At 40.7% G+C, this 16788-nt stretch overlaps 1 protein-coding gene across 12 annotated transcripts in view; it reads left to right on the forward strand.

Moving 5' to 3' along the window:
- The window catches only part of ARVCF (ARVCF delta catenin family member), a 248060-nt gene that overhangs the window by 148900 nt on the left and 82372 nt on the right, over window positions 1-16788 (forward strand). For 7 of the 12 annotated variants that reach the window (XM_015643618.3, XM_015643626.3, XM_015643623.3 and 4 more), the window contains 2 exons: window positions 3139-3177; window positions 10733-10891. In XM_015643618.3, coding sequence (XP_015499104.1) covers window positions 3139-3177; window positions 10733-10891 — 198 coding nt within the window. The remainder of the gene's footprint in view (window positions 1-3138; window positions 3178-10732; window positions 10892-16788) is intronic. The other 5 variants (XM_015643624.3, XM_015643625.3, XM_015643630.3 and 2 more) reach the window with 1 other exon arrangement.

Genomic DNA, 16788 nt, shown 5'->3' on the forward strand with positions numbered 1-16788 from the left:
TGGGTTCAGCAGCAGCTTTTTGGGGGTGTTTTTTGCTGCTGGAGACTCTAGGAAGGAATTAAAAGACACTGGCTTTCTCTTGGGAAAAAAAATAAACCCACAAGCTGAAAATCAAAGTAGGTATGAACCCTGCTGGTGTGTGTTTCTGAGAATATTCCCAGTGCTGTGCTCAGGGTGAGTCCTGGAGGCAGGAACAGTGTTTATGGCAGGGTGTTCATTGTGGGTGGTGGACTTGCTGCTGAACTTGTAGTAATTGAGTCTGTCTTACTGTTTAAAAAAGGTGGGTGGGATGACTGTTTATCTTTGATTCCTTGTGAAGAATTGGGAGAAAAATAGCTTCATTTGAAGTGTGTATAGATGATCCCAGGACAGCTAATGCTTTATGGAAGACTTTGGTTTATTTCTGCCAAAGTTTCGGTAGTGAAGACAGGTTATAGGAAAGCCTTTAGAGGAGAGAAGGCAAGACTGGGAACCTGGGTGCTGCATATTCTGCCAGAAGATGTGAAAATGGCATGCCCTGTGCAGACCTGATTTATAAAAGGAGTCTAACACAGGACGATGGTTTGTGAGAAAGGGAGGCAGTCAGTGCTGCCAGCATGCATGTAGGGATTTAGGCACTTTGAGCAGTTCTGGCCAGGGTGTGAGCAAGCTGCCTAGGAGTTTACTGACACACCAGATCCTATTTGCAGCCTCAGCTTGGCAGGGCTTCTCTGGAAAAATTAAAGATTCTGTTTTCTGGCATCAAACCACAACAGGGAGTAGGAGGGAAGTGCAGCTGTCCTGTCCTTAGGTTCAAACAGCTTGTCTTGCCAACTGCAGAGTAGTGTAGCCTTCGGAGCATGAGTTTAGTTTTTCTGATGGTTGGTAATATCAAGTCCTTAATGTCATCCTGATCTTTTGTTTTTATCTGTCTGTGTGTAATTGAGAAATGGCTCTCTCAACGTCCCTCTGAGAACATGTTTAAAAGTGATTTAGACTGCTGACTCTTGGGCTGTGCCTCGTCTTAGTCTTTCTCATAGTTGAATTTCGTTGTGAAGTCCCAAACAAAAGCATATCAGAAATAATAATAAAAAGGGTACTATGTAAATAATTGAGTGCTTGGCAAATGTGATAGGATTTTGCAGTTCCAGTACATTTGTGTAGAAGAGCTGACTGTATACATGGTACCAGGAGGAGTCACTGCTCATAGAAAGATGCCTGTTTCCAGCAAGTATGTGGAGCCATTAGCCAGAGCTGATGACAAATGGAAAAAGCCAAACACGTTTAACTAAGAAATTGAGAGCTATTTTACTTTGCTGGTGAAGGTATTTACCTCTGGGCAAGTGACTTCCACCTTAGCTTAAATGACTTTTTCCTTTTTGAGATTCATGCTCATCATGCAGTAATAGCAATCCTTGCTGAATGGCCTGACTGTCGATACTGAGCACTCTTATTATAAACTGAATGGAGCCAGTGGTTTCCCATGAATTTTCTAGGTGACAGTGCCTGGATAAATGGTGCTCATCTCTTTCCTTTCCCTTCAGTCCCTGGTTCCTGCTATATCCCACGGCTATTTCAGTTATGCTGGCTCCACAGGTTTTTGGGAGCTGTGCTATGGACAGCAAAGGCTGGGGAATGGCCCAGACAGTCCTTCCTGGGCGATGGTTGTTCATCACAGAGAATGGCATTGGTTAAACCTTTCTCTCTGAAGAGTTCTCCATCAGCTTTCCAGTATACCTTTATGCACTTGACTTGTAATCAAATCCCTCCTTGACCTTCTGCTGAGGTTAATAGCATGGACCTTAGGTGTGAAAGAGGGACCTCTGATCCTGTTGCCTGGCTGTTCTGTTAGCTGTGCTCTGAGCCCACTGTAGTGCATCCACATCCTTCACAGCTGTGGATACAAGAACTGAACAGGTCCTTACTCAGCATTTTCCCTCATATCCAAGTGCTCACTTTGATCTTTTGTTTTTCCTTTTTTTTTTTTCTTTCTATACTGTTGATTGCTAATTTAGCATGGGCACACACACTATTACCAGTGTGTATGAGGGCTGAACATGTACAAGTAGGGGTTATAAAGTCAGTCTTAGGGAATAAACAGAAAATACGTGAAATAAACAGACTACTGGACATCAGTGAACTCTCTTGAGTAGTTGAAATAGCACAGTAACTGCCTTGCACTTGCAAAAATTCTTTCTGCTGGAATTTCTTCCATTTGAAAGATTTACAGCAGTAGGAGTGTGGCCTTTGGCTTTGTTGACTGGTGTCTTTTGGTGTTCCAATGGTCCAGAGACCTCCTGCACAGTTCCCTTCCTGCTGTCCCTTTCCTGCTCTCTGGGGTTGCACGGCAGTGGGAGCCAGGCTGGGGCAGAGGCTGTTCACACCTTCCTGCTGTGCTTTGTTCAGGCCATGGCTTTCAGTGGGAGACTGGAACTGGGTGAGATGCAGGGGGAAGAAGTAGTATGTGATTTAACAGGGGTAATGTCCTGGGGAGCTGTTTGGACTGACACAGTCCTGCAGCCTCACTGCAAGGCAAACCTGCTCTGGGCCTTCATAGTAGGAGACACTGGCAGGCACAGTCCTTGTGAGATGGGTGACTGGATTTATTGTCAATTGCTTTGTATTCCCTAGAATAAGAAATCATTTATTTTAAGGAACAGCTTTCTTGGAATGCAAGCTTAAAAAATCATCAGTGGTCTGTTTATTCTGTTTCCCTCAGGATTAGGAAAACTTTTCTTGTTGTTGTTTTTTGGATTTTTTTGCTTTTTGTGTTGTGCGTTCTTCCACGAAAAGTGTTTTTGTTGCGTAGTTCAGATCTACCAGCAAGATTGTGGGTGGGTGAGGAGATGAGTTAAATTTAACACTGATCTGATGTGGCTCCTAGGACACTCAAATAATGCTTCAGCCTTGGTCGTAATTCAAAGAATGCAGAGATGGTTTACATCTGCCTTGAAGTTAAAAGCAATTCTCTAAGGTAGTTTTGTAGCAGTGCAAGTAGGCGTGTGTGTGTTAGCCTAGAATGGGCTGTGTCTGGCAGGCTGTGGTTTAACTCACTAATGATGTGTGAAGGTTGCTGGGGTAGAGTCTGGGACACACAGACTGCATAAAGAAACTTTCTGCTCTCACCTGCCAAACTGATGGTTGTTTTTTTTGTTTTAGATGAAGGACCTAGCTTGTACTTCTGACTCCCATGTGCATGTAAGTTTGTGGACTTGATATCTAGTAATAAATGCATCAGTTTAATTTGTGATCCAAACTCTGTGGGGCCTGGAAGAAATGAAATCTGAATGCTTGTCTTGCAGAAAGGAATGTAAAATTAGTCATCCCACACCACCCTTAATGCCAGTGCTGTAGAAGCAGCAGGTGGAGATGAAGGAAAAAACTTGGTGGAAAATTGTAATCTGTGATATAACCTCGTCCCACTAAAAATATCCTGATTTAGCCTTAGTTCATCTGAAAGACTCCAGAGAGGAAGCAGGTCAGATCTGTTTTGGGTTTGGTCAAAGATTAGGCATGCAGATTTACATTGTATTTGTCTTGGGAGGTAGTTTGGCAAATTGCTGTGAACTCTCTGTACAAATCTTGGTGAGAAACAGTCATTTCCTGCTAGTTTCCTACTGGGCAGGCTGTCCAGATAAACACTGGCCATGCTGTTGACAGTTAAGGTTAGGAGAGCTCTGTGTGCCAGGTGCTCTTTCTATTTTTGAGGTTTGGTGGTTTTTTGGTGGTTTTTGTTTGGGTTTTTTGAGGGTTTGTTTTTGTTTTGTGGGTTTGGGGTTTTTTTGTTTTTTGAGGGTTTGTTTGTTTCTGTGTTTTGTTTCTTTGGTTTGTTGTCTGTTTTTTGTTGTTTTGGGGTTTTTTTGTCCTGTATCACTTTCCTATTACAAGTAATGGCTTATTGCTTCTATTTTACTACTTGATCTTGCTGAACTACTGAGAGAAAAAGGGCTTGTGACTATGGACTGAATGATGACTTGTGATACCCTTGTTCTATTCTGGGCTCTTCACAGAGTATTTACACTGTGGCTTTAAGGCCTGGATTCATCCTCCAGCTTTAATGCTGTCTTGAAGCACTTGATACAATTTCCCTGCAGAATCAATGGCAAGAGCTGGATGTGTCTAAGGAAGTAATTTTGTCTGTGTAAGATCTGTTCTCTGAGGCTCCTACTCTTCTTTTTGACTAACAAGAAAGAATTAAGTTATCCTGCATTTAGATACCTTGCTAAGCTGCCTAAAGTTAGATGGTGTGAGGGGGAACCTATTACTCACCCATTTCCCCATGTGGAAGATTCATGTCCTCAGACTTCCTTCCCCAGGAGCTGTTGAGGTGAGCAGATAGCTCTGTCACATTGCAGCGCTGTTGCCCTTTGCAGTGCAAAGCTGCCAGTGATGGTTTTGTTCAGAAAATCAAGGGGCATGTGTGCTTTCCTGAGCATTACCTTAATGTAGTGGCACTGATTAACATGTAAGTTTTAAGTATATATCATCACATCTGTTGAAGTTGACTGAGATGTAATGTCTTGACATCCTTGGTTAAAACCCAGTCAATCTGAAAAGCAGGGCAAGGCAATAGTGAGCCCTGAGAGACACCTTGTCAGAGTGACAAATTGCCCTTTCTGATTCAAAGGACCAGCTCTGCATGGCAGAGCTAAACAGCTCCTGCAGAAAGGGGAGGAGAGCATGGGAAAAATACTCTATTTGTTTAGGCCTTCCCATGTATTTTTTGTTTGTTGCTCAGAGTTGAAGCTCTTTGTTTTCCTCTGTCTGAAACAACTCAACAGCAGGTTGAGAGGAGCAAAGCCCCTGGGATTCTGCCTCTCCCACTTCTCGTTCTTATAAACTGTTTACAATCTCCTCCAGTTTCCTAGCTTTGTATGGAGAAGTTCAGTGGGTCAGCTTTCCCTTTAGCTTCATCCATCATTCCAGTCAATTAGAAATAGTTGAGGGCCAATTGCCCGGTCTTCCATTAACTGAGACACTTCAGATTGTTTAAAATAGCATAAAAGCCCTCTTTGTTGACCGTTGGGCAGGCTCTGGATTTCCCTGTTGATGGGCAGCTACCGCGTGGCTGAACAGAACCCCAGTGTGTCTTGCTGTACTTAAGGGTTGAATATTGCTACTCCAGGCCTTGTCTGGGGTTTGATTCCTTCTCCTTCACCTCCGCCTCTTGCTCTCCCTGAAAGGTGTGATGCCCTCAAAGGCTGAATTACCATGCCTGCTTCCAAAAAACCCCTCTCTTGTTTGTGGCTTTTCAGAACTCCTGTAGTTAAGGGTTTTCTCCAGTTGCTGAAATGTTCCTTTTAACCTTGGTGCTTTAAAAGCTCTTGGCATTATTTGTTCGTTGCTTGTCGTGTGTGTTTCTGAAGGACAAAGGAAGTGTGTAAGTGTTCAGGAAACAGTTAGTGCATTGTGGTGTGGGGCTGAGTTCATTCTGGTACCTCATGCCAGGACCAGCCTGCTTTCATTTGGGGTAACATTTCCCTTCTGTTCTGAACTGACCAGCCGTAGGGTAGAGCTTGGCAGAGCTCTGGCAGAGCTTGAAGCTTTCTCATAGGTTGATGTGTTTGGGTTCACATTGAAGTGCACTGAATCCATTGTATACATACATATACATAAATATAGACATATATATATTTATATATATATAAACCCTACATTTTATTTCACATGAGAAAACAAAACAGTAGCTTTACTAAATGGAGGTTAGTTTATCTGCAGCAAAGTGGATATTTATGTATTCCCATATTTAAGTTATTGTCTGTATTACAGACTCTCCTTCCAGCATCATATGCTGCCTGGGTTTCAGTACAGGCTGGTCCATGTGCTTTTTGTTGTTCTAGAGCCATCTTGTTTGGATGTGCCATGGTTTGATCCCAGTTTTGAGACAGTGTTTTCCTAGTCCTGATGAATTTGGGTAGGTCTGTGCTTTGGTGCTGAAGCCTTGGACCTTGCTGTGTTTTTTGAACTGGAGGAAACAGCCTGTGGTAGTCCTTCAGGTCTCCATGTGCTTGCAGAAGGTGCTGTGCCTTGCAATAATGCAAGCACTGCAGTGTATGAGGGCTCACCTGATTTTGAAGAACAATCTGATAAGACTGGGGCAGTCTCCTGTACTGCTGCCCCTCAGGCTCAGTGATGGGTATGAGCTGCTCAGCTTGGGGTCCAGCTTTTGCCCTGCTGACATGCATGGAAAGCTCTCAGGACAAATCAGGCAGAGAGCACAGCAGGGATCTGGAGGCTATGATGAAAGAAGGGTGCTCTGACAAAGCAGGAGGATGCGATAAACAGATTTGAGTCTTCAGCTGCTGTGTGGAGTTGGATATTTTACTAGAAAAAGCCTACTTCAAAATACACCCAAGTTCTACAAATTCCATCAGCGATTTTCTTCCTCTCTGATGTCCCAGTCTGATGCAGATCTCAAGACAGACTTTTTTCAGCAGCTGTGTGCCAGCAGACTTGCCTTTTGTGTCTTTCTCCACATGCCCTCATCAAATAAAAGGATGTGACTGAGCTGGAAGTGCAGACCTAAGTGGGAAGGAGACCATTGGGGCAGAACATCAGCCTGAGACTTGACTCTGACAAAGCCATTGTTTGCTTGCTTTACTCTTAGAAATAATCTCATGCTTTGCAGGGATTGAAGCTTTAACAAGTAATTTAAAGAGTAGTAGAGGAGAGAGAATCCACATTTAATTCAATTAGCATTGTTGTCCAATGCCATTAATTATGCCCAGACTTGTAATGTGTTTCACAGGAGCTGATACACTTGAGCTTTGTCTGTGCTGGGGTTGACTGAGGACAAGTATGTCCACTGATGTAGAATCCAGCCTTTGTGATTTGCAAAAACCCTCAAATTTGGTATCTGACAGTAGCCTGGAGTAAGGAGTAGCTGGAATAGCCTGCACTGCAATCTTCGGAACAAAGAAGATCTTGGGGAGAATGAAGATTCGATGTACATGATTTCAGCATTCTTGAAGAGAGGCTGTTTTAGCGGTAATAATAATCTTCTGCAATTTTATGTTATTTCCAGACTGTTTAAAATTGTTCCATAGGCAGAGAATAAAGAACTTTGTTTACTGTCTTGAAGTAGGATGTCTGATCCTCCTGGGGGAGGTTATTCTTTTATTAAAACATAAAAAATAGCTACTTTGATGGAAATACAACGCTAGGAATTGAAATGGTGATGATTACAGAAGCTGTAGTATTCTAATGCAAAATAAGCCCTAGGAGATATGTGCCCTAAATGATAAATCACTGTTCTTTAACAAAACAAGAATTACTGGTATTTTATGTTTCTTGCTTATTTTACAAGGTCTTTAGCTGTTTCATCTGCGCTTAACTTTTACAGGCTGGAGGTAAATTGATTGTTGCTTTGTGTTTTAAATAGTGTGGCTTTTTTAAAGCACACTGGAGATGCAAATACAAATCAACAGGATAGGATTCATTTGGTCTCAAAAAAGCAAAAGTAAAAAGAAGAGTCATAACTACTGACACCACATGCAATAACTGCACTGGAACCTGTTCTTATAATTTGGTAGTGTTTTGTAATCTCATTGCTTTTGCTTTGAAAGCCTCCAGTAAGGTAAATGAGTACATGTTGTTTTGAACTGGAATTAGCCTCCTCCTAGCAGGCAGGGAACCACTGGTAGTGTTATTCATTAGGGGTCTCATGTTCCAGCCCTATCCAGCAGCTTGTGGTTTACTCTGGATAATTAGGCATACCTGCCAAATGTTTGGAACCTGAGATGCTGAGGTGTATTTAGCAGAAAAGAGCGTCCTAAATACTGGCTTCGAAGCTGAGCACAGAGGAAGTAGTTGAAAGGGGTAATGTGTCCCAGTTTCTGCAGTTTGTGATGACCTAAAATCCTTAATGGTAGTGTCTAAAAACAGATAACAAAACCTTTGCATCTTTTCTGTGTTAATGTTAGCTTGTGACAGCTCCAAGCTAGCGATGTAGAGAAAGTAGTGGGCTTGGAGATGAAAGAGCCACCTGATTCAGGCACTTCAGGGGTAAGCTGGGTGACAGGCTGTCCCCTTGGCTCACTGCATTCCTCAGTAGCTCACATAGAAAGAAGACACAGTAGATGCTGACTGGGTACCAGTCTGTGTTGAGATATCTACCTTGAACTTGGAAAGCTTTTAGGCTTTCTGATGCCTAGGACTGTCTCTTGCTATAACAGTAGTTTTCTCTTGTAAGAATGCATATCTGTACCCTATCTGCCTGAATCTTCATTTTAGAAGCAGCCAGAGGATAAAACCCAGCACAATGCTCATTTAAAGTCAATATGCTCTAGCTTGCAATTTGCTTATGTTTAAGTGCCCTGCTTTTAAGGTTTCCTTTGCCCACAGGCAGTCTGAATACAAAGGCAGATTCTCTTTTTTTTTTTTTTTTTTTTTAATAAAGAAAAGGTATTGCAAAAGCTCAAACAACAAAATATTTCTTTCCACCTTCCATCTCCTCAGGTTTATTATCAGAAAACAGAGGCTGCCTCTATAAAGTCTAGAGGGGAACAAAAATACACCAGCACTGCAAGCAGCTGGAAATGAAGGTGGTGGATGAGCTGTGTGTGTATGTACATGTGTGAGAGGAGTGAGAGGGTCCCACCTTGAAGCAGTTTTGGCATTTGATGGTGAGGCTTACAGGGATAAGGTGTTGTGCTAAAACCCTCAACACGTAACTGATCTCTTTGTTCTTGGTAAGCTTTGGTTGAGTAAAGATGAGTAGAAGCTCTGAGTCTCTACGGTGTTGCAGTATTGTGTAAATTATTCTCTTTGGAGAGGAAAGCTTTGCTATGAGGTGTGAGAAAGGGAGTTGCAGTTATAACTCGGTATCTTCAAGAAAAATGTGAAGAGAATAACATTTATTGCAGGAGCAAGTTTCCTTTCTGGAGCCATGTGCAGAAGACACAAAGTGACATCTGAACTCTACCATAAAGAATTCAGCATGTATCATAAGTTATTTGCCATTAATGATTTGAGTTCTGCAGACTGGAAAGAGTGGTTTTCTTTAGGATTTCAGAAGCCGTATTCTCACTGATTGATTCTGTAACCTGAGTTATTCTGTGGTATCAACAGAAATGGAAGTAGTGCCTTCTTGTATCACTTCTGGTGCCTTACCTTTGAAGGTTGGCTGTGTTGAATTTTGCCTCAGGTGATTGGCAGAGGCTTATTGTCATGGTCTTGGTTAATGAGAAATGAGAACTGGAAAATGAGAGCAGCTTTCTTACTGAAGTCTGAGTTCCAGAAGGTCAGAATACAGCTGTAAATAAAGGAAAAAAAAAAAAAAAAGGAAAACTGATCAGGGGCACCTTAGCTTGTTTAAAGAGAAATTATAGATCATGCAGGAATTAAATACAGGCCTTAACGAGACATTAGCTGCAAAAGGTCACTGGGGGTCTACAAATAACATGGCACAGCAAAAGGGGAAATCCAAAGGCTATAGATGGGTTGAAATGCAGTTTTTCTAAATGATAGAAAAGTTTTGTAGTTTCCTGGTGATGAAGCTGTTCACACGTGGAAAATATTTAAACCTTTATGTAATTAGGCTGAGCACCTCTATTGCTGTTGTCCAAACTGTTGTTTTATCCCAATCCTTTTTATTTTCCTGTGAAGAGATTTGAGTGGATTTTTCCAGAGTTTTCTTTTGGCAAAGTGTTTTCACTTTGCAGTTTTGGGCTGTCATTCTTCTTGGATTTTTTGTTTTTAAAATGTGTGTAAAAAATTTGTGTGTATACAGTCCTTAATAAAGGATGTTCTTTGAGTGTCTGTTTGACAGGATGTGCCAACAGAAGCTCTGCTTTGACTTTTAAGCCTGTGTAGCCAGATATCTTCAGGGCTTGTAATGAAATGATCAGTCTGTCATTTCATTTTATGTGCCCGAGGATTCATGATGCTGGGCAAAAGTCTGAGTTCTCAGTGCTGGTTCTTTATTGGCCTCGTGCTGGGAAACTTCTGAAAGACATTCATTTACCAAAGGGAGCTTCTCTGATTTCTCTGCTGAAACACACAATTGCATAAGAAAAAGGAAGGTTCAGACGCCAGGGCTGGTGAACAGCAGTGTTCTCTTTGGGCAGTAGCCCTGCAAGAACCTGCCTTTGATCTCTCTTCTTTCTGTTTAGATTTTATTATGTTGTCTATCTGTTATAAATTTTAAATAAGCTTGTAGCCAGTTAGACCTTACAGACTTAGAGAAGATGTGGGAAGGGAAGCATTTCACTGAATTAATCTCTAGCCATGACTTTTTTAATTATCGTTGCTTTGGGCAGTTTGAGGAAGGTGTCTATTTAATTGTAGCTGTTGATGTTTTATAGCCTTCTCTAGTGTTCAGCTGAGTGTACTTCATCAAATAAAAAGAAACTTCCAGTGGTGTGTAAGATGAACTGCTCTGAAAGCCAGTGGGGCCTGTTCACTGCAGAATTGAAAGAATGTTTTTGCAGATAAAAAATCCACTCTTATGGTGGGCATTGAAGAGAAAGCTTAAAGCAGATTTATATATAAGATGGTGTGTTAGTCTGTTGCCTGTTAATACGAAGTAATTGATAGATGCTTTGTGTGATCTGTTTGCTGCACAGCCCAGTCATACCAGCACAGTTGCAGCAAGCTTGTCTGAGACAGGAGATAATCCTGTCTCTGAATCTCTGCTTGCAAATTGTTGGGTAAAATGTGTTTTTTGCAATCAAAGAAGCTGAAATCAATGGAATAGCTGTACCACGATGGTAGAAGTAAGAAGTTGATTTTTTTTTTACCTGCTTCTTTATAGGAACAAAGCCCCAGTAACCAGACTTCAATAGCAATGATGCAAGAGCCTCAAGAAATGGTGGAAGAGACAGTTACTGTGGAGGAAGACCCAGGGACTCCCACTTCCCACGTGTCTATTGTCACGTCTGAAGATGGAACCACAAGGAGAACTGAAACCAAGGTGAGAGGTTAATAACCACTGAGGAAAATGGCAAAGTGCCATCTAATCACGGAATAGAAATAGCAGGGAGCAGCCTGAGTGATGACAATCATGCTATTGTGATCCTCAGTGATTTTGAACATTGTGTTTGCCAGCAGAGCTGAGTTCAGGGCTTTTTCAATTTCACCTCTGTGTCTAGATTGCTCCCTATCAGCTGTGCTGATACAGCTGTTCATGGAGCTGTGAACTGAGCAGTAAGAATTATCCAGGTTAACCAAATAAAAACACCAGAACCCTTTCTCAGGCTGCTTAGTCTTACAACATTCACTTCATTCTACTGAAGCTGTTCACAGTATTGCTCTACAAACAAAAATTGATGAGTTGGTAGGGTTTGGCTGAGGAAAATGTCTTAAATTAGTGACAATCTATAATAACATTATGTGATTATTCATTTGTCCTTTAGAGCAAGAAACAGCCTATGTAAATAACACTGCAGCATTTAAAATCTGCAACAATCTTGTGAATGGCATCTTCCTAATGCATAGGGAAAGCTGGGTGTGCTCTCAAGTGACTGTACCTCAGGTTTGGCTGGATTACAGGTGTTGCAAATGTTCTCATTTTCCTGATACCTTTTTGTTCCTTGTGGAATGTAATTTTGCAGTCTCTGTTCAGCAGGTGCTGTGTGTTCATGGCTGCCTTGCATGCTTTTCAGTGCCACTGGAACATTGTGAAGATTATGGGTGATTCCCTTTTTAAACACTTCTAGACAATGACACTTCTACACAAATGTGACAAACTGATTTTTTTTAAAAAACAGAGGGGATTGTTCAACTGCTTTCTGTATTAAAAAGAGATGAAGAGAGGTCACTGCATAAATCAGTGTTTGTTTTCACCAGTGTTCCAGAGTTGCAGTCCTCTAGGATATCTATTCAGGACATCAGATCCTCAGGTTGAAGTAAATTAATGTTTATTTCCTGAGGTCATTGGGCCTGTACACATTATAATAAACTGAGTATCTGGTTTAATAGTTATTGCAGTTAGTTAGAAGGTAAATATAACCGGCCTATTTTCTCTTTGTTGGAAGGAGATTAAGGTCTTTAAATAAAAATAAAACAGATGACAAAAAACCCCCACATTTTTATTAGCTCTTCAAATAATCTAATGTGTTTAGTTTGCAACTTACATGAGAGAAATGCTATTTTCTTTCTAGTGGCAGCAACAACAACTGTTATTTGTAGGAAGGAAGTGATAAAATTACAGTGGGGATAGACACCTTTTTATATGTACTAATAGTAGTGCATAGTTTTAGGAGGCTGCAAGGGCATAAGATTATAGCTATGACTGTAAAAATAGAGGTGAGGCCATGCCTCACATAGATAACAGGACCACATGGAGTGGAGTAGTTTGTCTGAAATAGTTGTGGCCCTGATAAAAGCTGTGTGCTTGTCATGGCCTCAGAGGTGCGATTTTCTCTGTGTCAGGGACCTCCTGTTTTTCCATCTTCCCACAGAAAAGTACAGCAGCAGCTTCAAAACAGGCATTGTAGCTGCATATGAGAAAGGAAAATTGAAAAAAACAGCAACCCTGCAGCTACTGTTCCATTTCAAAGAGCAAGGCTTTCTTGTGTTACTGTAGGTCATTGCAGGCACTGAAGTGTGTCCAGGATGGGGGTAGGATGTGTAGCTGTCTTACTTTCCATTTGTGTTGTTTCAAATAATGCCACTGACTCCAGCTTGAGTACTACCCAGAGCTGTTTCCTAGTAATTTGTTGCTAAAAGGAACGACTGAAAAAATATTAAAAACCCAGTTTTTTGAGAAAAGTGAATCTGAAAAAGTCAAAACACAGCCTGGCTTAGCCTTGACTGTTACAAGGAGTGCTGAGACTTTGCTGGGGTTGTTGTTGCCTCTGAAGTGGTTTTGTTTTGACTTCTCCTTGCTGTGATATAAAGGCTTAGATTTAACAGCTCTTAGATGTTAATCTGAGGTCAGATTTTACAAGTGTTTTCATCACTTTGGTCTTCATCTTGCATTTTGTTTTGGTAGGGACTGTGAAAATGAAAACTGTGTCACTGGGGTTTAGTAGCATCAGTTAATTGCTCTGGAGTTAATTGTCATTGACACAATCATTTCTAACAGGTATCATCATAGAGCTTTCATAGCTCATGCTATTATAGGTGAGAACCTTACAGAGAAAATTGTTTCCTGGTACCTCTGTGCAGAATTCTGACCTTGCTGCTCAGAGGAGGGTGGTGAAGAAATCTCCCTGGCATGGGAGATGCTGCCACATGGCTGCTGGACATCCTACTTGCCAGGAGTAGGAGGTGGTGAGCCCCAAAGCCACAGTTTTGTGTCTCTGCCTGTTCCCTCACAGATTTAAAGAAATTAAAAATACAGATAACAAATCCCCCCTCCCAACCAAAAAAACCCCACAGGAATCTGGCTTTAATGCATTCAGTGTGCAGGTGGTACTTGTCCTTATAGAGGAGCAGCATTTCCTGTGGTGGGAATCCTCTCATCTCTTTCTTTTACCCAGTGTGTAAAGTTGAGATGGTCACACTGTGCTCAGGGGGCTTAGGTTTGTACTCAGCTTTTCTTTTTACTCTGAGCAATAGCCTTTTATGCTCAACATTGCTGTGCTTGCTCCAGGCTCCTTTAAGGAAGGGTTTAGAACCTATTTTTGTTGTGCCTATACCTAAAGGCTCCACTGGACAGTGTCAGCCACAGTCTCCAGCATATCTGTCTTGCAAAGAAAGTGGCAGCATAAGATACATCTTCTGACAGAGTAAATAACACAGGTCATGTTTTTTTAAGTGCCAGAGAGACCAGAGATGTTTTTCAAATGTATTCTTTCTTTGCTGGATAGCTTATGTGGGGTTTAGTCAACCTAATGCCATTTAGTATGCATTTTTAGATTCTTAAAAGGAAATTGTAACTTATTTTTGCTAAGTTGTGTGAATTTCTAGCTTGTTGGAGAGTGATTCCTCTGAAATTCTTCCTTTTGAAATGCAGCACAAGCCTGTAAACCTGAATGCTCCTGGATGCTGCTGTTCATTATTTTCTGTTCCTTCCCTTGTTGTTTCAAACCTGTAATTTATAGAGGTTATTCTTTTCAATAGTGTATTAAGTAAACAACCTTAATCTAGATGCATTGACAGTTTTGCTTTGCTTTTCCCTCATCTTTGAAAGTGCCTGTAGCAGTGAAGCAGGAAGAAGGCGTAATAGAATTTAATATTTGACATATTTTAAATAGAGAACATCTGCCTTTTCAAAATGAGATATCTCTGAGTAATTTTCCCGTACCTGTTATTCTTTTAGTGTTATACTAAGTCCCTACATAACATTCATTGCACAAAAGATGTAGCAGATAACACTTCATTTCAACTTCATAATATCTCTGGAAGCCAAATACCTATCAAGCTAAAACTGTGAAAGTCACCTTGGGGAGAGACTTCCACTTCTTGCTGCTGGCTGGGCCACTGCCAGGTGTTAAAGGGAGCCTACTGTAAGTGGCTCAAGAGAACTCAGTAAAGCAAATTAGATGTGTATGTGTGTGTGTTTGTGTAAATGTTCTTTAATGTTCTTTTTTTTTTTTTTTTTTTAGGCGCCTTTCATTTTTATCTTTGAAATGCCAAAAGATTGGAGAGATTTAGGTCACTGTTACTCATTGAAATTGATGTTTTATCATAGCAAACTGTGAAATTAATCTTTATACAAAGTTGCTTAATTTGTAGTCCATCCATTTTCTTTGAGGTTTTCAATACTCAGCAAGTCCAGCTTGTTCCCTATAGTGATTTACTGCTGTTCCCACTTCCTTACAGCTGTGATGAAAAAGAGCTTCTGACCAAAATGGGCTGTGCTAGTACCATGTACCCCAAGAGGTAGTTCTTCAAAACTTTGCAGGAAATTTAAAGGAATTAGGCAATAGAGCAGGAATGGATTTCAGCTGAAGTTGAAGGCCCTTTCAAAATATGAAATACTAGGCTTAGAATTGAAGGGGAGAGATTTCAGCTGTTGTTTTGAAAACCTGCAGGGTGATTTCTTCCACAGCATTTAATAGAAAGGTAATAGCTTCAACCTGCATGGGCTGATAAATTTTTACAGTCTGTAGTTCAAAAATAAGCTCACAGAAAGGTCAGGATGTGTTCCTTCTCATCTGATCCTTGCTTGATGACAGTTTCAACGAGATTGTTGCCCCTGTCAGCTTTTATAATGAACTTAATTTATTTTTAAAAAAAAAAGAGACAAAACAAAACCAACCTCAAAAACAAAATGGAAGGCAGAATTATAGATGACTGCATTTGACCATAACCCAGTTCCACAGAAATTTCTGTACTGTCTTTACTCCTCTGTGACCAAGCACAAGTAGGTGAGGCACCTACTTGGACCGTATGCACATGCATCCAGTAAATCTAATTGTTGGATAGTTTCATGTTTGTTTTCCCATCCTTCCACATAAGGAGGACAAGGGACAGAAGAATACAGAAGCTGCTTCACATGTGTGAATATTTCCTTTATGTTCCATTGGCAAATACATTTCCAGAAACAGAATTAGTAAAACCATTATCATGGGGCTTGTAAGGAAATTACTTTCTAAAATAATGATTTGTGGGGTGAACAATAGTAGTAAGGTCAGTAAACATGAAGTATATTTAGACTTTGGGGTGTGGAGAACAGCAGTGAAAGCACTGACTTGTAGAGTTGCAGAATTTTGGCTCCACAGAGCCTGAACTCATAAGAAATTGGATTTTTTTATACTATAGCTGAAATCTTGGTATCTGTACAGGTAATAAAGAATTACATATGTATTGTAAGCATACCCAGACAGCCTCTTCATAGGGAATTACTCTGAAGCTTTCCTCTGGTACTCAGATTGGGGCATTTAAACAATTGAGCATCTTTGATTTGTCATTGGGCTGAAAATGCCTTTTTCACACATGTTTTCTTCAGGGATGGAAAACAGGCAGAGGAAGTCAAATTGCACTCAAAGTAACTTGTAACTCTAAATTTTTTTATTAGAGTACACATCCATAGTGAAGAATTGATGCTAATAAGTCTTTTTTAAGATCAGGTACATCTGAAGGATCAGGTGTCTCTCAGATAAGGCTGTTGGGACTCCCATTTGGAACAGCTTCATTCTCTCTGGCTAATGCAGCAGTGTTAAAGAAGATAGAAAAATGTTGGGAGAGAAGATTACTGTGCTGTCAGCTGTTCAAGATTGCCTGTGTTCTTTTAAGAAATACAAATGAAACATTCCCTTGAGCAGGATTTCCTGAAATAAATGTGTTTGGTTTGTTGCTTGGGTTTCTTCTTTTGTTTGGAAACCTTTCATTAAATGGACCTTCATCTGTGTGCTGGCTAATTGCTGCCAAAAAGCTTCCCTTTATTGTCCTGTCAGCAGCAAAATCTGTTTATCACATGATAAATCTTCTATCTCAGTGCCTATGCCTGACAAATGAGGCATGAGAGTGCAAATACTCCCTCTCTCTCAAAATATAAAATGACTCTGTTTGGTTGTGCCAGTATAACACCTTTAGCATTACTGAATGCTTTTATGCTACAAGAAATGCATACTTTAATGCTTGAGTGCAGTGTTCCTTTTAATGTGTCTGACAAGGGAGTTTTGACTGTCCTGATACTTTGTGTTTGCTGCTGGGTGCAGCGTTCAGAAAATAGTAGGAGGTGAAGCTGTGCGAATGCTGTAAACTTGTTCTCACATGTGCTGTGCTGCCTGACACTGAGTGTGGCTTTTTGATGAGCCACAGCCATTGAAAGCCTGTCTGTGCTAGTATAAAAGACAAGAAAATAAGGAAAATTTGGTATAAATTGCAAATTAATCCCTTGAATTCTGTGTTGGTAATTTAAACTAAAATCCCAAAGCTCTTTAAATACTCTGTAGAGTGCCAGAGCATGGTGAAAAA

This window comes from Parus major, chromosome 15 (genome assembly GCF_001522545.3).
Source record: "Parus major isolate Abel chromosome 15, Parus_major1.1, whole genome shotgun sequence".
NCBI classification, from domain to species: Eukaryota; Metazoa; Chordata; class Aves; order Passeriformes; family Paridae; genus Parus; species Parus major.